Source organism: Myodes glareolus, chromosome 17 (assembly GCF_982192425.1).
Source record: "Myodes glareolus chromosome 17, mMyoGla1.1, whole genome shotgun sequence".
NCBI classification, from domain to species: Eukaryota; Metazoa; Chordata; class Mammalia; order Rodentia; family Cricetidae; genus Myodes; species Myodes glareolus.
Genome location: NC_142042.1, coordinates 30,152,251 through 30,179,420, shown reverse-complemented (window position 1 = coordinate 30,179,420; position 27,170 = coordinate 30,152,251). Strand labels below are relative to the sequence as shown.

Here is a 27,170-nt window from a genome sequence, read left to right as displayed (position 1 = left end):
AAGAATTACATAGTGCCGCACCAATCACTTAAATGTCCAGTGTGCGCTGTGATCCGGCAGCTCTTGACCTAACAGAGTTCATCAGAGCCTGGAGAAAGTGACTTCTACTTAAAATTCACCTGAGATATCAACCTCGGGGCCAGGTTTTCACCTGCTCTGTTAAGGCCCAAAAGAAAATCAAAGACGTGGACAGACGCTTTGACATGAAACAAATTTAAAGCAGGGTGTGTCCAGGAGTCAAAGCCGGGTGCACACCGGAGACGCTGCCTCCCGAGGTGGGTCCTTGGGGACAGAGAGCTTGGACGGGGGCGGCAGGCACCATCACCACCGATCTCCGGCCGGGCCTCCCGGGCCTGCGCTGCCGCTTACCCTCCGCCGGCTCGCTGCAGCCGTCCGGTTTCCCGGCGAAGCAGCCCGAAGCACTGCGTCCAGCAGCAGTTCCCCATCGCATGCCGCCCGGCGCCGCCGCTCCTCCTCCAGCCGCGAGCGCGAGCCCAGGCGGAGCTGCTGCATCCGCGCCGGCCGGAGCGCGGCAATCGGCGACCCAGGGGACAAAGGCCACCGCTAGGCACGCGGGTACCGGGCTACCGCGGCGCGAGGGACGAGCGCAAGGCCGTGGGGTCCCGGATCGCCAGCCGTCCGCATGGCCCGCTCGCCATCCGCCGCCCGCGCCGGTCACCGCCCCGGCAGCCGCGGGAGGCCCGTGCCGCCACGCCCCCTGCCGCTCCCGTGCTCTCATTGGACACGCTTCCTGCCGCCCCGCTTCCGGCGGCCGGCGCGTGCGTCATTTCCTCCAGCTTCCGCTTTGGCTGTCTCAGCCTGGCAGGAGGCGGTGTTCTTGACTGTCATTAACTGGGTTGAACCCTGATCCTAGGCGGTGAATTGCCTTCTCTCTGTGGCGTTTCTGGCTTTGCGTCGCTATCGAGTGGGGAGGATCCCGCGGGGAGCCTAGAGCGCAAGTTCTGTCTTTAAACTTTGTACCTAAGGCATGCGAGCCTCCCGCCTGCAGTAGCGGGTCGGATGTCACCCAGCAAGTGGCTTCCAGTACTGCAACCATAGCTGGAGGTAGATGCTAAGGACTCGTTGCCATTACTTAGACGACACAAAAAGGAACTTTTATTCTTCAAATAGTCTCGTTTGTGGGGCAGTTTCTATACTGTCAGCATTGTGGAGAGACCTTAATGGTGCACTACTAGCAAGATTTTCTTTTAAAAATGAAAAGTTCCAGGTGGCGATGTAGCTCAGTTGGTTAAAGCGGTGGAAAATCTTCAATCTCAGCATCTGGGAGGTGGACGCAGAATCTTAAGTTCAGGGTCATCCTGCGCTGCGGTAGACCCTGCCTTAAAAAAAAAGAAAGTTCAAGTAATTTCAGGTGAGAAAGTTGAGATTTGAGATCCAGGGGAAATCAGCAAAAGGGCTTGGGTTTTTCAGAAGCACTAGCCGTTGCCAATTCAAACATCCTGAAGCAAGGCTAAGGGAAAGGTCCACGTTCTCAAATGCTGCTTTAAAACCTGGTTTCCAGCACCAGGTAGCCTTGAGAACGGAAGGCAGGAGTACCATGAGTTGGAGGCCCGCCTGGTTTACAGAGCCAGGTCCTGGCCAGCTAGACTATGTAATGAAACCCTGCCCTGGCCCCAGTTGGATACAAGACACGGTTTCATAAATGCCTAGCCTTGTGAGTAATATGCTTCATTGGCAACCAAATCTTACCCTTACCGTCTTAACGTGCTTCAATGCCAGGGAAGTAGTTACATCTGAAAAAAAAATAGTAATGATAAACATTTTTTGAGTTGGTCATTTTGTTGATTCTTGTCAAGACCAACCAGGATTTCAGTGCTAGCACTTAAACTAATGCACTTGACTCTTTGGTATCCAAGTACGCAGACCAGCTCAGTGGATGCCGGTGAAATGACATAATGGTTTGAAACCTAAGTTGTTACTGCATTTTCCTTCTTCCTTCCAGTACCTGAAATCAATATTAATAAAGTACTCTTTGAAATTGAACTATAAGTGTTTAAGGAAGCTGGTATGTGAATCCTATGGATATTGCCCATAATGCTGATGAGCATACCTTGAGAGCTTGGATCTGCAGAAAAGCAGGCTAAATCAACCTCTAATTTGCAAAGCTTACATATTGCATAAGTTTGCTTGTAGGAAATTCTAAAAGAAGGCAATGACACATAGGACAAACAGGTAATAAGAGGATCCATGATCGGAAGCCTGCATTTTGGCTCCGCGGCTATCAGCACACCCTTGTTTGTGTTGTACTGTTGTTCTAAAAGACACTGCTGTTGAGGGAATGGAGCTTGAGGTACAACAGCGATAATAATAAATACTCTGTGTTAATTTCTTTTTAAGATTGTGTGTGTGTGTGTGTGTGTCACGTGCATGCAGATACCCATGGAGACCAGAAAAGGACATTGGGTCTGAAGTTACAGGTGGTTGTAAGTCACCAGATGTAGGTGCTGGCAACCCAGCTCTCTCCAGTCACATAAACGTCATGTGACACCATGATTATTGCTAATTTAGAAAACTTGAGAAATGGGTGGGGCACAGTGGCACATACCTTTAACCCCAGCACTCGAGAGGCATAGTCAGGTAGATAGATCTCTGGGAGTTTTAGGCCAACCTTGTCTTCATATTGGAGTTCCAGACCATCCAGAGTTACATGGTGAAACCCTGTTTCAGAAACAACAACAAACGTAAGTAATTACAGCTGTAGACTTGACAGGGCACTTCTCATAGGTGTGCTTATTTTCATTGTTTAAATCAGGACTTAGTTAAAAATGTGAATGGTCTTCAGAATCAATGTAGATGAATAAATCTTTTTTTAAAAAAAAAAACCTTAGCTGGGTAGTGGTGGCACACGCCTTTAATCCCAGCACTCAGGAGGCAGAGGCAGGTGGTTCTCTGTGAGTTCGAGGCCAGCCTGGTCTATAAGAGCTAGTTCCAGGACAGGCTCCAAAGCTACAAAGAAACCCTGTCTTGAAACACCAAACACACACACACACACACACAACTTTGCTAAGCAAATCTAAGCAACTTAAAATAGTAAGTCATTCACGTGTGAAGAAAGGTTTGCAAATAGAATATCCCATTATTTGCGAGGGTACAGTGAATCAGCACTCTCTTGAGCCTCCGACGGAAACTCATGATGGAAAATGATTTGCAAATATTCATCAATAATCACAAAACTAAATGATTAACATGTGAAGGATGGTGAGTTTGCTGGCATTTCTCATTTTGTAGTCATCAGAATTATCTTTAAAAGCTAATGATAGAGGAAATACATTTTGAATAATGTATGAAAATGCTAGTTGTTTGCTTGTTTGTTTTTGAGACAGGGTCTTGCCATGTAGCTTAGATCTCTCTAACTGGAGATCTTCCTACTATTGAACTAATAGTGAGGTTACAGGTGTACACCACCATGCAGGGGGTGGGAGCTTTATGGATAAATGTGTGCAATGTAGTTTTGAAGTTTTTCATGCAGCCAAGTATTGATCTGTTGGTTAAGAACTGACAGGCAGAAAACCTGGAAATATAAGGGATATTTATGAGTCAGATAATGGGAAGAAAACCTAGTGCTGGTGGCATAGACTTGGGTTCCTACTAAGGTACAATCTTGTTTCCCTTAAGTTTGGGCAAAAGGTGAAGTTAGTAAGAACCATAGCCAAGAACATTCCAAGATATACGTGTGAAATTTATCACAGCTAGAGAGCACATTTATGTGACAACTGACCAAGTGGAATATTCAGTTTATCAATAAGAGACACATACATAAATCCACCCCAGTGATAGACTTTTAACGTCAGATTTCTAGTGAGTCCTGCCCTTGCCTTCCAGGTGTAGGGGCCTCTCCCTTGCCTGCTTCAAAATTCTCTTTTCTAGGATTTTATTATGAAGATTTTTCCCTCATAGATACTCTGGAGTCAGGATATGTTTTGTACCTTCCACCTGTCTTCTGATCATGTGATTCCGAATTTGATTTTCTTTGTTCAGAATTTCTCACTGGTTAGTAATCTTTTTGTGTGTGATCATGTTCTAGTATGGTAGCAGTTCTTGGGAAGAATTTTGTGTTCCTTATTGCAAAACAGGGACACAGATTTCATTTAATTCACTTCATAGTTTAGATTACCAAAGCTAACACAGGATATGGCATATGACCAGTATAAAACTGAAATTACAGTAAACCTCTTCAACAAAATAAAACTATTAAAAAGCTTATTTTGTGAGGATAAAATACTGTCAACTGCTTAGTATATTAATCCCGATATGGTATCATGTGAACTTTAAATACCCTAATTGGGAATGTTTCTGATTTCTAAGTATACAAATATACCTTGTAGTTTCTGTAGAAGCATCCTGTGAGAAATGCTTCCTCCTTCAGAATTCAACCTTTTATTTAGACTTGCCCTCCCTCAAGTGCATTCATACTACTTCTTGAAGTCAGGCTTTAGGAAAGTATGTTCCTTGGCCAGACATAGCAGTGCACGCCTTTAATCCCAGCACTCAAAGGCCAAGGCAGGTGAATCTCTGACTTTGAGGCCAGCCTGGTCTATGTAGTGAGTTCTTGACCAGCCAGAGTTAAATAGTGAGACCCTATTTTGGAAAAGAAAAGAAAAGAGAAGAGAAGATACCCTGAATGTAAGGAAAAATTATCCAATTTCAGCCCTTGTCTGTCACATAATCTGCAATAAAAGGAGACACTGTTTGCTATCAATATCTTAAGCCCAAACAGAACAATCTCAATGCAAGAATCTAGCATCATGATCTGTAACATCTCGTTTAGATTTGTAATATCTCGTTTAGTTAGCTTTAAATAATATCATGTGAAAGGCTAACTATCCAATTCAGGTTTAAGCTGGCCCAGCATTGCCTAACTCTTTTTAATACCAACAAAGTTTTCCGGATACTTTTAAATTCTATTCTACAGATGAAGAAAGGCTTCTTTAGGGGTGAGGAAACACACACAAACAAACACACACAGCCAGCACACAGAAAGACTTGCAAGACAGAAACATGAAATCCCTTATTTTTTTATGATAGTCTTTTACTTCACATGTGTATAGTTAAATAGAGAAACGAACCACGTGGATGCTTTTCAAAGAAAATGAGCACTCGGAAGTATGCTTGAAGACACAAAAGATAATTATGTAATTGCATCACTAGCAGCATGTTGTCTGCCTTATGGGTGTGTGGTAAATTAGCATAGTTTCTCAACATCATTTACAACAAGACACCAGGCGATTTGCTTCCCTCTTTGCCCGCCCAATGTTTCCATTTCACAGGAGAGGCATTCACACAAATGACTATATAAGTGGCCTATTGCATTTATTGGGCAGAGTTTGTCTCAAATCTCTCATGCCAAGCCAGAAACCACATTACTAATTAGAACAGGGAGAATTCAGCGCAAGGAATCACTAAGACAGTTAGTGGTGCTTAATGCTAGAAGGAAATTCCCAGGTCACACAGAAGTGGCTGTTGCAGGGAACAACTACCATGCCTGAGAACCCTGGACATTGAACAAGGAAGGAATTTAGAGGTTCAGAAGTCCCTTAAAAGCAGACACGATTTCTGAGCTGGTTAATAGGTACTGTGGAGACATGCTGCCTTCCATCGTGGTTGCAGAGAAGACAATAATTGAAGGTGCCTACTTTGAACCCCCACTGTGCAGGAGGGTGCTCACCACTAAGGAACATGGCATGACTCCTTCCTGCTCATGCACTAAGAATGTCCCCGCAATGCCTTCCACTGGAAGATCCTCACACAGAACCTTTCAGCTAGAGTCTGTAGGGTGCATGTGTGACATCAGGCATCATGGTAAGGAAGGATAAGAAACTGCACAGGTCTCACCACTGTCCTGAAAACGAGAGCCTTGAGCCCCCACAAGAGGAAGAGTTGAGACCAAACACTGTAAAGCCAGAGCATCCACGTGACTTCATCATCTCCCACTGATAGTGTCCTGTCCTACAGTACAATTCAACAGTTTCCCCATTGGATGGTACAACCCATGGTCCTTCCCTTTTATCTAATCAAGCTTCGAACAGTGGCAGAAATATCTAACATCTGGCAGTTATCTCTGATGCTAACTTAAACAAAAGGACAAGGCTTCTGAGGAAGGATAGAAAGATGGGGGACTTAAGGGAATATGAGAGGAGAACCCTTCACTCCAAAGTGAAAGTTTAAAGCCTCTCACCAGCTGAAAAGTCAAGCATTCCAGCACAACTAACACTTGTTCTGGAGGTTTCCTATCTAAAGACAATATTCCTTTCATATAGAAGTGTTCTGAATAAGAATATTAATTACAATTATATTAATATTAATTATATTAGTAAGAATATTAACAGCAATTAACCATGCTGTCTTAGGGTTTTATTGCTATGAAGAGACACCATGACCATGGCAGCTCTTATAAAGGAAAACATTTAGTTGGGGCTGGTTTACAATTCAGAGGTTTAGTCCCTTTATCATGTGGCATGTAGGCAGACGCAGTGCTGGAAAAGGAGCTGCGAGTTGTACATTTTGATATGCAGTCAGCAGGTGATTGTGAGCCACAATAAGCTTAGTTCAAGCAGGTATCACCTCAAAGCCGGCCCCCACAGTGACACACTTTCTCCATCAAGGCCACACCTACTAATAGTGCCACTACCTGTGGACCAAGCCTTCAAACAAGAGAGTCTATGTGGGCTATTCCTATTCAAACCACCACACGTGCCTAAGGCCTGAGCCTATATGACCTTCAAGTATGATCTTATTCCTTTCTGGGAACTCACTAACAGGACCATAAACCTTATTTACAGTAATAATACATCTTAGCTGCCTTGTGCAACCCTGTGACCTAGGGTTTTACCTCCTCAGCTATAATCCTATCCCGAGCACCTCGGGGACACCCTCTCATCTCATTTAAATTCCTTAATAACTCTTTGAGAAGTAACTTCAGAAACCTTCAAAAACCGTGTACTTAGCTACTGTAAAGATAGGTAAACCCAACTCTCTGAGAAGCCACGCCCATATTTAGGTGTAGCTTATCCTTCCCATGGGGCCTCTTTTCCTATCAGCCCTGGAGATTAAATCCATTTTAGGATTTGTCTTAATTAACTCCAACTCTGCTTTATACACTGACTCATCCTGGGGGGAGAAAACCCAACAATTCTAACTTCACCCATCTCTCGGAGATCTTCAGGGTGCGGTAGGTGGCAGTGTGGAGCAGTCTCCACACTGTGGAAGCAACTGGTTCTCCTAAATTGGCAAACCCAATTTCAGGTTACCAGGTGAGGAGCGGTCTTAGGAAAGTGTTTGGATCCTATGTATTACCAACACAGGTCAGCACACTTGTGATCAGCGCTGTCTCTAAATGATTCGTGCCCCTTGCCACGGGGTCCTAGCCGGTCTGATTCATGCAATCCCCAAGTGTAGTCAAACATTTGTTCCCATTTCAAATACTACTATTTGATTTCAGTTCAAATCTTTCATTTTCAGATTTAGACCTACTAAATCCATGGTCATGTGTAATAAAGAAGTGGGTCAGCAGAAGACGCTGCAGATTTGAAAATAGAACCTTTATTTTCCCACTCACCAGTCACAGCATCGACAAGAAAGTGAGAGCGGAGGGTGGGTTGGGAAGTAGAAGGGATACACATTCTTCATACCCCGTTGCACTTGGGATCTTGGACCCAGGGTCTGAACATGACAGTGAATCAAAACTCTGAAACTGTAGCACCCTCCTCTGAGCTGTAAAATCAAAACAGAAGGAAAATCACCAAACAAGCACTTCAAGGACACAGTTATTATTTGAGTATTAGGCAAATTACAGGTAAATGAAAGCTTAAAGCAACGTGGCTTGTTTCTGTTCAAACATTAATGTAGGGAGAGTTGGAGTAATTGCCTTCACATAAAAGGAAGAAAGAAGATCCTTACTCCTCAGGAAAGATAGAGAAAACACACACACACACACACACACACACACACACACACACACACACACAAAAACCAAAAAAAAACCCCAAAATTATGCTTAATCTTTAAGGTTGCATTTTAGACAATGGCAATAAATTAAAACTTCTTGAGTGGGTACAAAAATAAGTAGAATGGAGACCCATATACAAGAGAAAACATTGAAGTGGGCTTTGAGAGACATAGATCTAGTTACTAGACTCTGGAATAGAGGGTTGACGGAGCTACTACACCTGTGTGAGCTAACAGTAGGTTAGGATATGTCCTATTTGAGGAGACAAACGGAAATGCTGTAAAGCAAGAAAGTTGGGAATTAAGAATTGATTATATTTTTCTTGTGAAAACACAAGGAACACATCGGTTGAGCTTCCCAGCAGATCGTGGGGTGAAAATGTAAAGGAGTAATTAGCTTAAAGGCAGTTCACTGTAAAGGAGGAGAACACAAGGAGCAGGGAGCCGATGGCACGGAAGCAGTCAGGGGGGCCGTGTCAGAGGGCAATGAACCCGTACATGAGTCCAGGAAGAGGAAGAGAGAGCTGGAGAGAGAAAAATGACTTGAAAATCGTGGCAAAAAAATTTGCTTTTAGGGGCTGGAGAGATGGCTCAGTGGTTAAGAGCATTGCCTGCTCTTCCAAAGGTCCTGAGTTCAATTCCTGGCAACCATGTGGTGGCTCACAACCATCTGTAATGAGGTCTGGTGCCCTCTTCTGGCCTGCAGACATACACACAGACAGAATATTGTATACATAATAAATAAATAGTAAATATTTAAAAAGATTTGCTTTTACTTTTGCTTTTGCCTTTTCCCCGGTCAGGAACTTGTGTAAGCAGCCTGGTCTTGAGCTCCATCTGTAGAAGAAGCTGCTTTTGGACTCCTGATTCTCGTGCCTCTCCTCGCGAGTGCAGGGATTACAGGTGTGCATCACCATATCCAGTGAAATGAATCACTGATATTTGATAAAGCACCAAGCCACAGATTTCAGAACTCCCAGTGTAGTCTAACAGGATAAATGTAGAAACTGTGAACCAGGGCCCAGAAGAGGAAAGTGGCTAAAAATCAAAACAGAGAAAACAAAAACCCAACAATAACAAAAAACACATATGGAGAAAAGAAAACCCACAGTACAGGAGGAAAAAAAATCCACCGTGGGAGAAACAGCAGCAAGAACGGCATATGAGGGTGGGCAGTCTCAGTTCAGAGAAGGGCACTTGGTGGGCATGCTACTGGCTGGATCCTGGCTGGATTCTGACCCAGAACTACAAAACAAAACAAAAAACAAACCAACCAAACCAAACCAAACCAAACAAAAATCCACTCTCAAGACAGCAATATCTGGGAAGGGTTACAGTCATGCAAAGGATGGGGAGAAGAGACTGCTGGACTCTGACAACTAGATCGAGGGAACTGAGCTTTGAAAAAGGAAAGCAAAGAACACTTTCCAGCAGACACAACCTGAAAGAATTCGATGCAGCAGTTTTACTACAAAAACAAACAAACCCAAACAAAACCAAATGGGAGCACAGCAGCCCAGAGGAAAAACCAGCAGATGGACACCCAGATTATAGAAAAGAACAAATGAAGAGGGCTGGAAGAGGATAAATAAAGCCATTTTTTAAATTTATGAGAAAAATTGATTTCATTATTAAAAATTAACCGCATAATTTAGAAATTGTAGAATGCCGAAGAAAAGAGATCAATAAAGGAAGTGTTCATTGTTCATTGGAATGACATTTAAGTTGTGAGCTTTTTTTCTATTTGTAAAAATGTGGTTTAATGTAATTTCAATGTAATCTGATAAATTTAGGATGTGTATATTAGTCCCTAGCACAGGGCGTCTTAATATCAGCATTAGTGTCTGGTCCAATTGATTCTTTGTTATGGGCTGTCCTGTACACGGAGGGGTGTTTAGAATCACCCTTGGTCTCTATGCAAGAGGTGGCAGCTACACATACTTTCTCCTGTGACAACCCAAATTTTCTTCAGATAGTCATCTTGTGTCCCCAAATCCAAGCTCATTCTTCCTGCAAATACTAGGCATTAAGAGTCTTAACTAACTAAATATGATATGCCAGTAAGAGCTAATTGTCTCTATGCAAATAATTTGGGAATAATTTGAAGATTGGAAAAATGTAACAAAAATTTATTATTATTATTTTTTAACAGAATTGAGGTTTAAACCAGGGGCTCACACATGCTAGGCAAGTCCTCTGCCACTAAGCTAACTACATCCCTAGACCACAAGTCACCTAACTACTGTTGAGTTGATGGGGAATTTATTAACCCTTTCCTGAATCAAATCATGCCTAAGAGAGAAGAATCATTAGCATAGAAACACCCGTGTCAAACAAGAACTTGCAGCAATAAGGTACCAAAGTCTGCAAAGGATTGGAAATTACTGGAATGTTGATGAATGGTGTACAGTACAGCTAGCTTGTCTAGCAAATAGTTGATAATATTAATTTATTGAAAGCACAGTACAAAATACATTTAAAATCTTCAAGTCTTTACATTGATTTCTATGTTAACTTAGATTAACTTATCGATTATAAAAGTACCCAGCACTCAAGAGGCAGAGGCAGGTGGTAGATCTCTGTGAGTTTGAAGCCAGCCTGGCCTACAGAGTGAGTTCCAGGACAGCCAGGGCTCTGTTACACAGAAAAATCCTGTTTCGAAGCAACAACATCAAAACCAAAAATCAAACAAACAAAAAAAGCCAATCAGTACTGAAATCTATCTTTATAATCATGATCTGTCTATCTGGTCTCCATGTTTTGTTTTGTTTTTATAAGTTTCATATGAGGGGTTCATGTTCTCAGGTTCAAGAATCACTGTTTCATGACAAAAGTCGAAAATTACAGGCACAGCTTTCTGTTTTGTAAATAATGTGTTGGAACATAGCCATGCTCGTGAACTAATTTATGCAAGAACTTGAAATACTTTCTGACCAGCACTTTACAGAAAAGGTCTTTCTACCCTTTCTATGCAGCAAGAGGAATGAATGAAACAGTACTATCATGTTTTAAAATATCCAATAAAACTTTAGTGAAAAAACAACCAGTCAGTAGAATGATGTGAAGGCGTAAGTCACAAACAATCCCACACCAGTTTGGAATTATGATTAATAGAATGGTTATTTATTCAAAGGGGAAAAACTTACAGATTACCAACCGTCCCAGACAACAGCCCCTCTGCGCGAACAGGAAAGGAGTCTAGCAGTCGGAAGTGGAGCCGGAAGCCAGAGAGAGAGTAGAGGACAGCCGCTGCTTTTTTAAAGAGAGAGAGAGACCACGCCCCAGTGGGCTGGTATCTCAGCGGCTATTGGCTGAAGGAGCGGAAGGAACTCCCGCAGCATCTCCCCCTTTGGTTTAAGTAAGAGAGTTCTAAGCCTACTATGAAATTATATACAATAAGTACAAACCTATGAAATTATATACAATAAATACAAATATCCTATTCTAACTAGCTTAAGTCTTGTATAACAAATAACTTGGCCAAGTCATGAGGAAAGTAACTACATTTATATAATCTTCAATCCCATCGAAGATCTGAGAAGGGAAATAATGTTACCTGAGTAATTAGGAAGTGCAATCAAACAACTTCCAGAACATGTAACAAATCACAGAGACAACTGACTACCTGGGCAAACACCCAAAGTCACGTTTGCAGCGTCGAATCAACCAACTTTGGCTAAGGCCTGATGTAACTGACATACCATTTTCAAAGGCAAGAAACTTTTCAAAGCTATCTTACCCTGTGTTGGCGGATATGACAGTCCTGTTTTATCCATTTACAGATATTCTGTAACTCTGTCAGTAGTTGAGGTGTGGGCATTTCTTTACCCAAAGGCCAGTTCTGGCAAGAAGAAAGGCTCCAGATGGAGTGTCTTTGGTGCTCAACATTCTCTTGGGAATAGATCGGTGTTGCCAGGAGCGATTGTGTCTCACTACCACAGAACTCTGAATTAGATTAAAGGCCATTTTCTACAGCTCTTTGAAGAGGTTGAAGATTATCTATCTATACTGAATATAATCTCTATGTATCTAAACCTGATTAGTCTAATTATAAATGACAAAATTAGATGACTATTGATCTATATAATTCTCAATACCTATCTAACTTAAAGATTGAGACAATAAACAACTGTGCAATAAATGAGGACAATATGACCTCCAAATATAAACAATGTGCAAGTATACATTGCAATATGGTAAATATATATATCAATACATAGACAATATATAAGTATCTTAATCAGAGGTAGAAGTGTACAATGCAGTATGGTAAATATACATATATCAATACTATATATATATACATATATCAATACATAAAAATGTTTTAAACAGAGGTAGAAGCATGCATGTATACAATAGTGAACATAATTTAACTTTGTATCAATATATAAGAATCAATACCAATATATTTGTCTAAAAACAATAACTCACAAGTACAAATCTATTATCCCATAATCCAATTATCCCTTTTTTTTTTTAAAGGATTCCTGCGCTTATAAAATTCCTCCCCCAACCCTCAACCGTATACTAAATATAACCAACCCCTAAATGATGTCCCTAGACCCAAGGACAAACTTTACTGGGAGAAGGGACGTTGTTCTCTAAAATTACTTCCAGCTGTCATGGGGGCGACGTTCTTTCTGGGGGATCCTGTGAAAGTAAAATGATGGTTAAATTTCAAGATCAATATCTTTTAAAATTGCAAATAGTCTCTTATGGGGACCTAAAGAAAATTTAGAGTTATAATCAAGTCCTGACTGGAGTATCCTGTGAGTCCTGATCATCTCAGGCAGCAGTCTTGAACCTGTTCTGGATGAAGAACTCAGACATCTGGGCCATCTGTTCCTGTCAGAGATTTCTCAGGTGGTCTCCCTTGATCAAAGCTGATTTTTCTTAACTCAGAATGAATCCATAGTCTCTCATTTTCTGTGAAAACAAAAGCAAAATCTCTTCTCCAAAGTAACATACCTTTTGACTTCAGTTTTGAAGCCAAGGTATTTTCAAAATACCTATCTTGGGTTAGTTCAGCAACATTTATAAACAAAAGTCTTTTAGCAGCTGTTGCTCCTTCCTCAGCATTCAAACAATTCAAAGAGAGAATAATAACAAACAGTATCAAGATTCTTTGTTTATTTTCCATCTTTATGCAGCTTTATTTCAACCTCTATTTCTTTTATTTTTACTTTTAACTTTTGGCTTTTTGAGACAGGTTCTTTGTATATATCTTTGTCCTGGAATAACTCTGTAGACCAGGCTGTCCTTTAACTCACAGAGATCCTCCTGTCTCTGCCTCCCCAGTGCTGGGATTAAAGGTGTATGCTACTACACCTTGAACTCACAGAGATCTGTCTGTCCCTGCCTCCCAGGCATTGGGATTAAAGGTGTGCACTACCATACCTTGAAGTCACAGAGGTCAATCTACCTCTGCACCTTGAAGTCACAAAGGTCAATGTACCTTTGCCTCCCAGGCATTGGGATTAAAGGTGTGTACCACCACACCCTATGTCTCCCTTTTCTTCTTTTTTTATTTTTAATGACTTTAACCTTTAGCCTGCATATATTTTTTAACATACTGTAAACCAGTTAGAGGTTTTCTTCCTCTTTGAATCTCTCTTTACTGTATATCTCTCTTTTCCTGACTACATGAGCCTTTAATTTACTAAGCAATATGGAGAGCCATGGCTTTGACAGCTAGATCCAGCCCATTCCTTAGCTTTCCAGCCTCATGGCTGAGATACCAGCCAGAGCTGCAGTTCACTGCCACAACTCTATGGCGTTTCAAGGTCCTTGCTAGCAAAAGCTGTAGTATTCTGCTCACAGACCACACTCAGTTGGACTGTCTGCCTAAAAGAGTCAGAGTTTGCCCTGGCAGGACGGCCCAGAAAACCGGCATTTTAAAACAGCACAGCTTTTTTCCTGCTACGACTGAAAACCGAAAAGCATGCATTCAGCTTTTCATCAACACAGTTTAAGTGTTTCATGGCAGGACCTCTTAAAGGAGCTACAAAGTTTTGCAGCTAAAACTGAGTCAGGAAGCCTCTCTTAGATGAGAGCATTTGCTTGCCTCTAGCAAGCAGAGCAGACCCGAGAAATTGCTGCTACCAACAAAACATGCTGTACTCTATTTTTTCCCAAGCTTTCTCAAGCTTTCTGTGGATTCAGTTATCCACATTGGCAACATTTGTAGCATGAGGGGCCAGCTTGTTGGGGTTTCTGTCCCACCCAGTACCCCACAGCTGGCAAACCCCAAAGAAAATCACACACAGGACTCCATAAGGTTATAAACTGATTGGCCCATTAGGTCAGGCTACTTATTAGCTCTTATAACTTATGTTACCCCATTATCCTTATCTACGTTAGCCACATGGCTCAGTACCTTTCTCAGCGTGGCAGCTTACATCTTTCCTCTCCAGTGGTCTGGGCAGAACTGGCAGAGGGAGCTTCCCAGAATACTCCCAGTCTCTTTGCTCCACCTCTACTTCCTGTCTGGCTTTCCTGTCTATATTGCCTGCCTGGCCAACCAGCGTTTTATTAAAATATGATTGACAGAATACAGATAATTCTCCCACACCAAGTAAAGGGTTCTCTCTGTCCCTGCCTAACCCTGGTATATGATTCGACCCTTTTTGCTGGATCTTGTATTCTATTCAAAGCAGTCAAGGCTGCTTTGTGACATAAGGACAGCTCTTCTTCGTCATAAAGAGCTTGGATCTGTGGATCAGCATATGCTCCTACACCAAGAATTTGATCTTGGGAAACTTCCACACCTTTAGCTCTTCCTTGCTGTTCCATGTGTTTGGATTCCTCTCTGAAATAAATTCCAAACATCAAGGAAGGTCCATCATCTAAAACTGCAGACACTAGCTGAGAGAAATCATGGGGAGTAGCTCTGACATTAGAAGCCCAAGTCCTTATCATTTCCTTAACAAATGCAGAGTGCAAGTCATAATTAACGACAGCTTGCTTAATTTCTTTTAAATCATTCATTGCTTTTGGTGTCCACCTAGCTTCTTTAACTCCCTTTGAGCCTTTAGAAGTTGACCCTTTGTCAGTATAAATTACAGGGTATGTCGTTAGAACCCTGGGTAAGCCAGTTCTAACAGCTGGTGGTGGCATTGTATCCTGTCCTTGTGCCTTCTCACTCTGTTCACCAGCTCCAATAATTTCTTCAATCATTTCTAATCTTTTTATCGTTGTCTCCTTTAAATCCTGAATCTCCTGACCTACCCGTGTTTCTAGGAATTTCACTAAGGTATCAGTTTTTTGATTCCCATTCTGGAGGTACATTTTATCTGTTACCTTATCAAAACTTTGTGGTAACGTCTGAATGTCAAATTCAACAGCCTGAACCCTTTCAGGTAACTTCCTAGTACCCTTGGATATGGAGTCAATTTTGTCTATCATAGTATCCACTTGTTCAGATAACCCCTGATTTTCAATAATTTTAATCCTTTCAACTAGTTGTTCATTATTAGTCCGTAAAAATCGTATCTTTCTTAATGATAAAATATTGAAAAGAAAACTGAAACCTAGTAACAAGTAAATTAATGTATCCCCATAGTCATATAAACTTTGCATGACATATCCAGTGTATTAATAAAGAAAACAGTAAAATTGGCATTGGAAACAAAAACTGCCATGTTACCTCTTGTCTAGTAGGCGGTGCTGTTGCCAAGTCGCGACTAGAACCACTGCAAAGGTGACAGAAACAGGGTCCTGTTTCAGTGTCCGCCTTAGTATTTGTTAAAAACTAGGAAATATAAGTTGCTCAAGAAAGAAAATGTAATTAAATCAATTCCATACACGGAACCAGAAACCCAGAATCCAGGGGTAGAAAAGAGCAACCCGGAAGCCGTGTATGCCTCCACGTGACCAAGTCGTTCTGATTCATGCCACTAAAGCACCGCACTTCCAAGGGAAATTTAAAAACAACTCAGAAAAGAGCAAACCAGGCAGGCAGAGACTGTCCCGAGCCTGTGGAGCTTGGGAGGTGTGGGGTTTAATTGAACTGCTGGCTCCACACACAGGGCACAGGCCGCAGCTGAGGGAGGGCTCGTGACTAGCCGAGCTGGTGGCAAGCAGTTGAGTGGGAGAGAAGGGGGGGTTCTACAACCAAACTTTGGGCACCAGATGAAGGCGTAAGTCACAAACAATCCCACACCAGTTTGGAATTATGATTAATAGAATAGCTATTTATTCAAAGGGGAAAAAACTTACAGATTACCGTCCCAGACAACAGCCCCTCTGTGCGAACAGGAAAGGAGTCTAGGAGCCGGAAGCGGAGCCGGAAGCCAGAGAGAGAGTGGAGGACAGCCACTTTTTAAAGTGGCTTTTTTAAAGAGAGAGAGACCACACCCCAATGGGCTGGTATCTCAGAGGCTATTGGCTGAAGGAGCGGAAGGAGCTCCCGCAGCAATGATGTATAATAAATATCACCCAAAGTCTGGCCTGCGGTAATTACTCCCTAAACCGGAACCTCTTATCCCTTGGCAAGCTAGATTGTGCTTATGACCTGAGTATCACCATGACAACTAATGAGGATAGTAATGTGTACAGTGCAATATTCTTTATATGGAACTCTATCCTTTGCAATACTCTTATACGAGTAGTACTAGGCTGTCAAGATGGCTCAGAGGGCAAGGGCACTTGCTACCTAGCCTGGTGACTTTAATTTGAACCAGATCCCACATGGTAGAAGGAGACAACTGGTTCCTACAACTCTCCTTCCTATAAGCTCTCCCTACAATGCTGTGGTATGTGTGTGTCTTCTGCACCCCCCCCCCCCATCAATTTTACAAAAAGGAATGGCTATGCATTAAGATTTTACTCACATACTTTATTGAGCTATATTTAACATTAAAAAGATATTCACAGAGCAGCCCTCGGAGATCCCATGGGTCTGTGTCTTGCTTCAACAGTGTTTGGACGCAACAGACCCGGGGCCTCCCTTTGTTAGCTTCAACTGTTCCTCATCCTCTCCAGTCACAGCCTCTGGGACCATCTTCTCTCCGCCTTCAGTTCCTAGGACCAGCCAGCACCATCTTTTTGCGGATAGCTCCAGACTGTGTCTCAGCCATGATCTCCTAAGTTTGTCAGAATTATTCCACCGAAGTGGAGGCTGCCGTGAACCGCCTGGTCAACCTACACCTGCGTGGTTCCTACACTTACCTCTCTCTGGACTACTGTTTTGATCAGGATGACGTGGCTCTGGAGGGTGTAGGCCACTCCTTCCACGAATTGGTCCAGGAGAAGCGCAAGGGCACCGAGCATCTCCTCAAGTTGCAGAACGATCACGACAGCCGTGCACTCTTTCAGGATGTGCAGAAGCCCTTTCAAGATGAGTGGGGTAAAACCCAGGAGGCCATGGAAGCTGCCTTGACCTTGGAGAAGAACTTGAACCAGGCCCTCTTGGATCTTCATTCCCTGGGTTCTCCTCACACAGATCCTCATCTCTGTTACTTCCTTGAAAATCACTTCCTGGATGAGGAGGTGAAGGTCATCAAGAAGATGGGCAACCACCTGACCAACCTCCGCAGGTTGGCTGCTGGGCCCCAGGCATCTCTGGGCGAGTACCTCTTTGAGCGGCTCACTCTCAAGCATGACTAGGGGGCCTCTCCTTCCGAGGGGCTCTCACCCCTGCTCTGCACCAGCCAGCCTCAGGACCTTCACCCCAACCTCTCAAGAAGCCACTGGGCAGCTTTGTAACGCCCTGGAGCCCCTCTCAAGTCTTGGACCAAGTAAAAATGAAGCGTTTTGAAACAGAAAAAAAACCCAGATGTTCACAGTTTTAAAATGTTTACATTTCATATAAGCATATATACAATGCATTATAATTGATATATGGTTCATGTAAAATAATGGCAATCACATTTGCTCCCCACCGTCCTCTCATACTCCTTTCCTCTTCCTGCTGACCTCCCTTCCTTTCTTCCTCAGGTATCTCCCTCTCACTCTTGTGTCGTTTTCTATGTGACCCACTGAGTTTAATTAGGGTTGCTTTCCTGTGAATGGGTGAGGGGTTATTTACTTACAAATGGCTCTATCACTAAAAATGATACCCTCTGCCCAGCAACCATTAAGTTCCTTAGGGAGGGATGGGGACCTCATGAGCTCCTCCCCCATCCACAGTGCTATGCGGATGGGCCCCATCTTGGGTGGGCATCCGCAGTCCCTAAGTGTTCACGATTGCAATGATCATGTCATATCCACAAGACAGCATTTCATAGCACTCGGCCGCTAGCTCTTACATCTTTTCCTCTCTTTTCTGCAGTGTTCATTGGGCCCTGGAGAGAGTGGTATAGATATTCTGTTTAAAGCTGAGCTTGCAACGGTAACTTAATCTCAGTGCTTTGACCACTTCTGAAGCTCTGCATTAACACATTGAGAAAAATGAGCTCCTCTGCCCAAGACTGAGCCCAGCCTTACTCTCTGGGTAGCTACTCATGTTTAAAGCAGCCAAGTTTATAAGCTTTGACACATGGAGACATACCTGTGCAGAAATTTCACTGCAATAAAGCAAAGCTTTATGCAACCTTATTTTCTACAGATCTCAAAGCCCCTAGGAGCACTCTTTTCTTCTTCTTGGAGTGTTTCTTCCAGGCCTCTTTTCCGGAGAGTGTGCATGTGGTAGTTTTGGTGATGTCCTCATACACTGGAGCCTATTTTTATTTCTGTCACATACTGCATATATAAATATGGCCAACAACAGGGAATATATGGTTATGACACAGAGTCTCTTCATCCTATGGAGGGGATGCATATTGCTCAAACTGTTGTGGAAGGGCCAATGCTTATGCTCCACTGGGAGCACCAAAGCACCTGCATTCTAGAAAGGCGGGTAGCAAGACCTTTCCTTGTAGTGAAGACAGACCTCGGCTGATAGTTTCAGCTTGTGTAAAACGTTACAAAGAAGGGTCTGTCTGTTCTTTGAAAGGATTACCTCATAATACTTTGCCCCCAGTTTTATCTTTTATCTTTACGTGACAACCTGACTGATATCTTTCCCATATCTAGACTGCAAACAGTACAGTCTGGGAAAACATAGGCAAGAAATTGAACCCAGTGCCCCGTGCAGCCAGAGCCATGCAAAATGTGCAAACCATGCAGTCTGGCTACTTTTGTTTATTATTGTAACAGTGTATTCAGGGGAGCACCCAACACTTGCTCATTGAAGTTGATTGCACTTGGAATGAAGCAAGACTAGAAACACAGTGGGGATAATGCCTCCAAGGCCTCTACTACCAACCAGAAGTGTTAGTATCAAATTCTGTAAATAATAGAGGAAGACAAAGCTTTACAAGTCTACAGTGACTCGATTGGAGGAACATTTTAGGACTTGTGCTATCAGCTACCAGTCCTGTTGGGTACGTGGGGCCACGGCAACAGTGCAGGCTAGAAAACAAAGGCCACAACCCAGATGCTGGAGATGAGGACTGAAAGCAAAGTCAGTCTCAAAGCGAGGCAGTACTAGACGAGGGTCCTGCTAGGGTACCAAGAGTTCCAATTGTCAGGCTTGGAGACTGGGAGATGATGTGCTGTGAACAGAAATAGTGGCTTTTGACAGGCAGACCGGCCTGGATGAGACATATGTTCTGAGCTAGTTTGAGGTGCTTCGGGATACTCACAGCAGGAGGAATTAGAGACTACTGGAAAGGTAGGTGGAACTCAGGATGTGTGTCCAAATGGGAGACATAAACTCAAGCAGGCTGGCCCTGGCTGTAGGAGCCAAGCAGTCTGGTCCCTGGCTAGCTAGTCCACTACCCACTTTGCATAACTCAAAAATTAAGGCTTATGTTTTGCCCCCAAAGAAATATACTAATTTATTGAAATTCAGTGATATGTACTGGATTTCACTTTTACTATTCAGACATGGTTTTGTTGGAGTGGAACGGTGGTCATCTTTTCCACAGTGGGCTGATGCCATACTTTATCCAAAGATTTCAGAAGCTGCATCAGAAGTCACGTGATCTGTGAAGCCTGAGGTGTCTACTGTCTGGTCCTTCACACAGAGCGCTCACTCTGCTACGTTTATTGCTGAATTGGCAAGGGCTGCTCTGCTTTCTAAGGAGACATCATCAGAATGGAGGACAGCCAGCGACAGCAGCTACAGGAAGCAATCAACATCTTTCTTCCCCTCCTTAGACAATTTGTTTCAAGTATTTTGATAGGACATCAAATTGTCTTACAATTTATATATAAAAACTTACATTTTATAGAAACCGTGTTGGGAACAGCAAGATGGTTCAGCTAGTAAACTGTTTATGGTATTGGCCCAGTGACCCCAGTTTAATCCCAGAACCACATGTAAAAGTGGAAGGGGAAACCTGTCTTCATGAAGTTGTCCTCTGACTTCCAACGTGCAGACAATAGCAAAAGCCCAACCCCCACACCATGGCACAAACTCCCCACCTTAGATTTATAGTAACAAAAACTTGTAATAATAAATACAATCTTTTTGTGTTTTAGTTAATGTTTTAGTTAAACCCTCTAAATACTTCAGGAAAAAACCAGATCATTTGCCTCTTAAATGAAGACTAACGTTTTAAGTCTATTATAAAAAGTTAGAGAACATCATTAGGTCATATCAATGAAAGCCTTACACAAAGGCTGATAACAAGATTCGGTGGAGAGCAAGACGAGCTGCTTTCTGTTCAGCCAAAAGGGGGAGCCATGTCACCTCCGAGGACCTGAGCTCAGTTTTGCCGCTCTTCAGAAGTTCACTTCTGGGCACAGTTCTCCCCAACAAGAAAGACTTCTCCGTGTTTTAAACGACCGCGTGCTGAGTGAAGCTGCGGGTGGTGGCCATGAGCTACGACAGCCTTGAGCTAGAAGTGTGGCTGAGAGAACCCTTGCTGCGGCCGCACAGGGCTCTGGGGGCAGTGTCTTGCGCGGTTTCCCCAGAAATGTCAGAGTTACGGGTTTTGCATTAAGGTCTTTGTGAACTGATTTTTGCCCCACGCAGGGCGAGAAAAGGATGTCGCTTCCTTCTTTTCAAAGGATAAACTCCATCCAGTGTTACCAGTTCCGTTGGTTGAGGATACTGTCTTTTTTTTTTTTTTTTCTCATTCGTGTTTTGATGCCTCTGTCAAAGATTAGGTGGCTGTAGTGAGGCAGCTGACTGCAGTGTGGAGCCTTGGAGACCCAGACAGGGTAGAGTTTCCCCTGCCTGGAGTAGTAAGTAGTTCAGTAAAGCCCCTTCCCTTGACAGAGGCAGAAGCCTCATGCCCAGGGATCTCAGTCTCTTGAGTCTGTCCGTGGAGTCCTGAATGTTAGTATTCAGACATCTGTACTGGCCTGACCTTGGGATCCACATCCTCAGCTGTAGCCACTGGGAGCACCTCCTGTGCGCATCCACTAGGTTCCCCTTTAAAAAGGCCCTGCCCACCGCCCATCTCTTCCCCTTTCTCTGTCTATCTCTCTATCTCTGTCTCTCTCTCTTCTTTTCTGCTACTCCTGTCCTCAGAGGCCGGTCTCACCTCCCCCCTTTTCCTTTTCCCCTTCACTTTCTCCCAATAAAAACCCCCTCCACCTGAGCTCTGTCGCATGGCACCGTTTTCTTGCCCACCGCTTTCTCCACATTACAACGCTGAAAGCCGTCATCTCTTCCTCCTCCTCTCAGAAATCCTAAAGTGCCTTGCATTCCAAAGCTCAAATTTATCGGGTGCCAACTGGATCCTGATTGGCTGAATATCTGCTTTCTGCTGTTATCCCCTTCCCCTTTATCTCCAATTTTATTAATTTGGGTCTTCTCTCCATCTTTTAGTTAACTTGACAAAGGATTTTTCAATCTTACTCGTTTTGTCAAAGAACCAACCTTCATTTCATTGATTTTTATTTCTAGTTTATTGATTTCAATCCTGAGTTTACGTCTTGCTGTCTACTTCTTTGGGTGTGATTTCTTCTTTTTGTTCTAGAGCTTTCATGTGTATTGTTAAGTTACTAATATGAGACGTCTCCAGTATTTTTAAGTAGGCATTTAGTATTATGAACTTGCCTCTTAGAAATACCTTCATTGTATCCCACAGGTTTGGGAATGTTGTGTTTTCATTTCCATTCAATTTTAAAGTGTTTAACATTTCTTTCTCAATTTCTTGACCCATTTTTAATTCAGTAGTGAATTGTTCAGTTTCCATGAGTTTATGTCTGTTGTTTCTGTTGTTGTTGCTGTCCAGCTTTAATTTATGGCAGACAGGATAGGAGATATTGTTTCAGTTTTCCTGTATCTGTTGAGACTTGTGGTCAGTTTTGGAGAAGATTCCATGAGGTGCTGAGAAGTTATATTCTTTTGTGTTTGGGTGAAATGTAATAGGAACATCTGCTAGGTCCATTTGACTTATGACATCATTTAGTTCAGCACTTTTCTGTTTAGTTTTGTCTGGATGACCTACTGGATGTGGTCTTCTGGAGCATGTTTGGCTTTCCAGGGGCTATGTATGCTCTCCCTGTCCCAGAAGCTAACAATTGTCAATAGCTTCATGGCCTTTTCTTATATTTTAACACATATTAAAAAAATAACCAAATAATTCAAGAAAATCCCACACTAAGTAGCCATTTTCCCTGGAACATATCAACAGTGGACTTAAGATTTAACAAGTTACTGTGATAGCGCAACATTCAAAAGGGATCCTTTCAAATCAGGCAGAATAGCTGGGCAGTTGTTATATAGACCTATTAGATATAATGGATGGGTGGCTTATCCTGTAACCTCAGCATCAGAATCAAAAGAACTAGCTTGGTCTACTTAGTGAAACCTTGTTTCAGTCATAAAATATTTGCCTTATAGTATTTAAAATATAGAACGTACAATCTATGTGTAAAACAGGAAGTATGCTGCTATGATTCTGACTTGATATTTGGCCCATATTGTCAGTTTTCACTATATGCTAATTCAAGTTCAGTGATAAAAATATTGAAGAAGCCAGGTTCATGATCCCATTGCAAGCAATGAAAGTATCTATCTATCTATCTATCTATCTATCTATCTATCTATCTATCTATCTATCTATCTATCTCAGAAAGTTCCTCTTTATCTGTTTGTCTGTCTGTCTCTCTGACTTTCTGTACGTATGCCTGTAAGTTCCCAAGGAGAACAACTATCAGTTTCCTCCAGTCTTCAGTCTCTGCCTTTGGACAGCCCCAGGAACCCTGGCTAGCCCCGTGCTGTGCTGCTGGCGTTGCTATGGGAACAGCAGGCTCTAGACAAGATTTGCTTGCCTCTTTAAGATTGGACATGGAGGCACTTAGGCTTCTGTGGGAAGCTCCAATCTACCCCATTATCTGTGGCTGAGCTCTTTTCTGAGTCTGTCCTGGAAAACCTTGGCCATCCTTTCCTCCAAGAAAATGTGGAAACCCACCATTTCCAGTGCTCTCCTCCTAACGCCTTGAACTCTTGGAGGGCTCACCTTTTAAGTGGTCCATTGCCACAGAGAGGTGGGGGCTGTAAGAATGGCTGTCTGTGCAAGCGACAGGGTGGAGATAGCTGGACTAGCAAGCTCTCACCGAACTCCTTTACTGTGGTTCTTTATTTTGAGCTATATGTCCAACTCCTAAACTACCCAGGATATAGCAAGGATCACCTAAGCAGGACCCCAAAGCATTTTGAGATATCATAGAAGGAGTATTAAATGTAAGAAATGAGTTTTGGTCAGTTGTTTATTTAGTCCAATTAAGAGAGGCATTCTTAACAACTGGAAAGAAAAACACAAGGGCGCTAAGCAGACACCCCAAAGGGCTTTGCGAGGAACTCCTCTTGACCCCTACTTGTGTTTATTCCCAGTTTCCTGGCATTCTGCTTTGGTAAGGGAAGAGAAGCAGAGGCAGGGAACTTCCTGCAAAAATGTCTTCAGGGATTCCAGATGTTAACCCTTCATCACTGGCCCCCCAGTTGCAAACAGTTGTGCAAGTAATTGTTGAAAAATTAAATTAAAGGGATAAGTGGTGGTAAGTTTCCATTTTCAAAATCTTCAGAGTCATGCCTGACCTCTTTTTGGCACTAAACCTGCTGTTTCAGCAGTCAGGGATGACACAGCCCTGGGCCCCCACAGACCAAGCGCAGCCCGAAGGGAAAAGCTTCACATCTGGGCCTTGCAATCCTCTGTCTTCATCCAGGCATCACCGGCTTCCACCCTCTGTGATCAGGCCTGACCACGCATGCAGTTTTTATTGTGGCAAATAAAAATACTTTGGAAATTTTTATCTTGAAGGCCAGCCCCGAGTGGAAAACTTTGAGAAGAGTTTTCATATTTTTTGTGGTACTTAAAAAATAATAAGGATCATTCTTTAGGAGATAAAAAGGAGAACCACTTCTGTGTGGCAGTCGAAAAACAGACAAGAAGTAGAGACTCTTATGCACTAAGTACATAAATTACCACACATGGAAAAATGCTTTAGATGTTATCCAACAATATTTGCCTCTTGGAGAACTACTCGTTGGCATTTATAAGGAGGGAAGCTAAGACACAGCGCAGTTTCTAGAGCAACCTGGGTGTGCTGCCCCCCTTGCTTTGCTGCTCTGCCTGTTCACTGCGCACAAGGTCATAGTCATCGCTGGAGACCCCGGCAACTGAACAACCGCGCCTAGGGTGGAGACACTCAGGTTCCCGAGAACTGGAGGATCTCCTAACGAGCGGAAAACAGGTGGCGCTGTCAGAAGGGGTTGTCAGGTCTCGGAAAACCTTCTACTCCAGAGGGGACTCAGCACCTGCTATCTCCTGCCAAGCAGGGACTCTTGGGGATACCCTGAGAGCCTCCATAGCTAGCATCAATAAAAGGGGGAGTTGCCAGTCTGCCTTCTTTCCAGGCTCCTCTCCAGGGTCCTTTAAGGTTTTGCTACTGGGATTGTACCAGCTAGTTGGTTATTGAGAGCTCTTTCAATTGTCTCTTCAATTTACTCTCTTCTCTCTCTCTCTCTCTCTCTCTCTCTCTCTCTCTCTCTCTCTCTGTGTGTGTGTGTGTGTGTGTGTGTGTGTGTTAGAGAGGGGGGAGGGGAGGAAGGGAGGGAGGGATCATGGGGAGGGTGAGAGAGATGAGATGAAAGAGTTTCATGTGGTCCTGGTGCTTCTTGAACACAAGCACTGGAAGATATTTCAGGCTCATGCTGCCTGCTGCCCTCCCAGCAGTGAAATCAGCCACTTCTCTAGGGACTCTGGGCTCCTTTTATTGGAGAACAGTATTAGAAACAGAGACTCGCTTCTGGTTCCTTGGTTGCTTTTGTGATGGGGCTGCTTCCAGGATTGGAGGAGGAGTATATATACTAACTTCTTCTCTTAGCTTTTTTCCCCCTTGCCGTAGTATAATACCCGGATGAAAGCAACTTTGGGGAGTAGTGGTATATCTTGGCTTACAGTTCAGAAGGATACAGTCTGCCATGGTGGGAAGACATGGTAACAAGGCATGAAGGCATGCTTGACAGGAGCCGCAAGCCGGCTGCATCCGTCATGCAGGAAACAAAAAGTGAAGAGAAAATATTCCTAGCTATCAAATCCCGTGGCCTGTGGTCCACTTCCTACAGGAAGGCTCCACCTCTGAAAGGTTTCCCGACCTTCTCCAGAGCATCACCAATTGAGGGCCAAGTGTTGAAACATTTGAGCCTATGGTGGCAGTGAATGAGAACAACCATCATAGGCTTGTGTATTTGAATGCTTAGTCATTAGTTAGCGAAACTGATAGGGAAGGATTAGGAGGTGCAACACTGTTGGAGTAGTGGCCTTGTTGGAAGAGGTTTATCAAGGGGTAGGCTTTTAGGTTTCAAAAACCCAGGCCAGGCCCAGTCTCCTCTGTGTCTGGTGCCTGAGTTCAGGATGAAAAGGTCTCAGCTTCTGCTCCAGTACTATGCCTGTCTGCTTTTTTCCCACGATGAGATGATCACGGACTAACCTTCTAAAACTGTAAACACACCCCTAAGTAAATGGTTTGTTTTATAAGCACTGCCTTGGTCATGGTGTCTCTTCATACAATAAAACAGTAGATAAAGCATAAGTTTAAAGACAACAGGAAACTACAACCACCCAATCCAGGATGACAAAGGGCATAGACTCCTCAGTAATAATAAAGTTAAGGATCACTCCTCCCCTCCAGGAAAAGACCTGCCAAAGAACTTGCTGAGAGAAGAGGAAATACAGAATGGATAGTAGAGGAAGGTAGTTAACTGCTTGTCATGTAACCAGTTACAAAAATGAGGATTATAATTGACATATGCGTTTCTGTCATATTTTGCAAAGAATATGTTTGTGCAGGGGCTGGAGAGATGGCTCAGAGGTTCAGAGCACTGCTTGCTCTTCCAGGGGTGCTGAGTTCAATTCCCAGCAGCCACATGGTGGCTCACACCCATCAGTACTGAGATCTGGTGCTCTCATCTGCTGTGTGCACATACATGCAAACAGAACACTCTATGCGTAATAAAAATAAGTCTTTTAAAAGCAGAATATGTTTGTGCAGGTACTGTATTTTATTTTCTTGATTTATCACATAATGTAACATCAAGTGAGAGAATACCAGTAGTTGTTATATTTAAGTTTGAGATTCTAAAAGAATGTTCCTTAAGGGACAGTGTCACCTATTCTAAAATATATGTGTTTGCCATAGTACACGGGATAGTTATATCATGTTAGGCATACTTATGACTTGGTAATTGTTTTCATTTGGAAACTATCCATGATATAAGGAGATACAACTGCGTGTCAAGTTGACAAGGGGTGATCTTGTTGTGGCTGTTCTTGGTTGTCAACTTGACAACATCTGGAATCAATTAAAACCCATGCAGTTGGGTACCTGTTAGAGATTTTTCTTAATTAAATCATTTGAAGTGGGAATACCCGTCTTTAAACCAGATCTTTTGATCCACCTTAAATCTGGACCACACCTTCTTGTGGCAGTTTATATAAAGGACATGAAAAGAGGAAGCCTTTGCTCTGCCTGCTTGTCCTAACCCTCACTGGAAAGCTTAATCCTTACCTGGCAATAAAGCCTACTTCTTCAGAATTCCCACATATACTGAAGACCAACTGAGACATCCAGCCTCATGGATGGAACAACTGCTAGATTCTTTGACTTCCTGTTAGAAGATAACATTGTTGGGCTAGCTAGGCCACAGTCTGTAAGCCACTCTAATAGCTCCCGTATATATGAGCATGCTGACAATACAGGGGCATTTCACAGTTAAATCACAACATCTTTAGCACAAGTACTCACTTCTGAGCTTATCT

The 27,170-nt window shown here is 43.0% G+C and overlaps 1 protein-coding gene, 2 long non-coding RNA genes and 1 pseudogene across 6 annotated transcripts in view; 2 read left to right on the top strand and 2 right to left on the bottom strand.

Moving 5' to 3' along the window:
* Ap1ar (adaptor related protein complex 1 associated regulatory protein) overlaps window positions 1-683 on the bottom strand; it is a 32,228-nt gene extending 31,545 nt beyond the window's left edge. For 2 of the 4 annotated variants that reach the window (XM_048456704.3, XM_048456707.3), the window contains exon 1: window positions 370-680. In XM_048456704.3, the coding sequence (XP_048312661.3) occupies window positions 370-446 (77 nt within the window). In that variant the 5' untranslated portion in view covers window positions 447-680. Of the gene's footprint in view, window positions 1-369 lie in introns of all 4 variants that reach the window. The other 2 variants (XM_048456706.3, XM_048456705.3) reach the window with 2 other exon arrangements.
* Window positions 684-819: 136 nt separating this feature from the next.
* On the top strand, window positions 820-9,684 carry LOC148119349 (uncharacterized). The gene is made up of 2 exons (XR_015735311.1): window positions 820-1,372; window positions 8,769-9,684. It is a non-coding gene; the product is annotated as an uncharacterized LOC148119349 (long non-coding RNA).
* Window positions 1,548-16,293, bottom strand: LOC125414843 (uncharacterized). Its single transcript, XR_015735310.1, has 3 exons — window positions 16,186-16,293; window positions 2,567-2,679; window positions 1,548-1,754 (listed from the first exon to the last, which is right to left on the bottom strand). It is a non-coding gene; the product is annotated as an uncharacterized LOC125414843 (long non-coding RNA).
* Window positions 16,294-17,043: 750 nt separating this feature from the next.
* LOC125414768 (ferritin light chain-like) lies at window positions 17,044-17,707 on the top strand (annotated as a pseudogene).
* The last annotated feature ends 9,463 nt before the right edge of the window (window positions 17,708-27,170 follow it).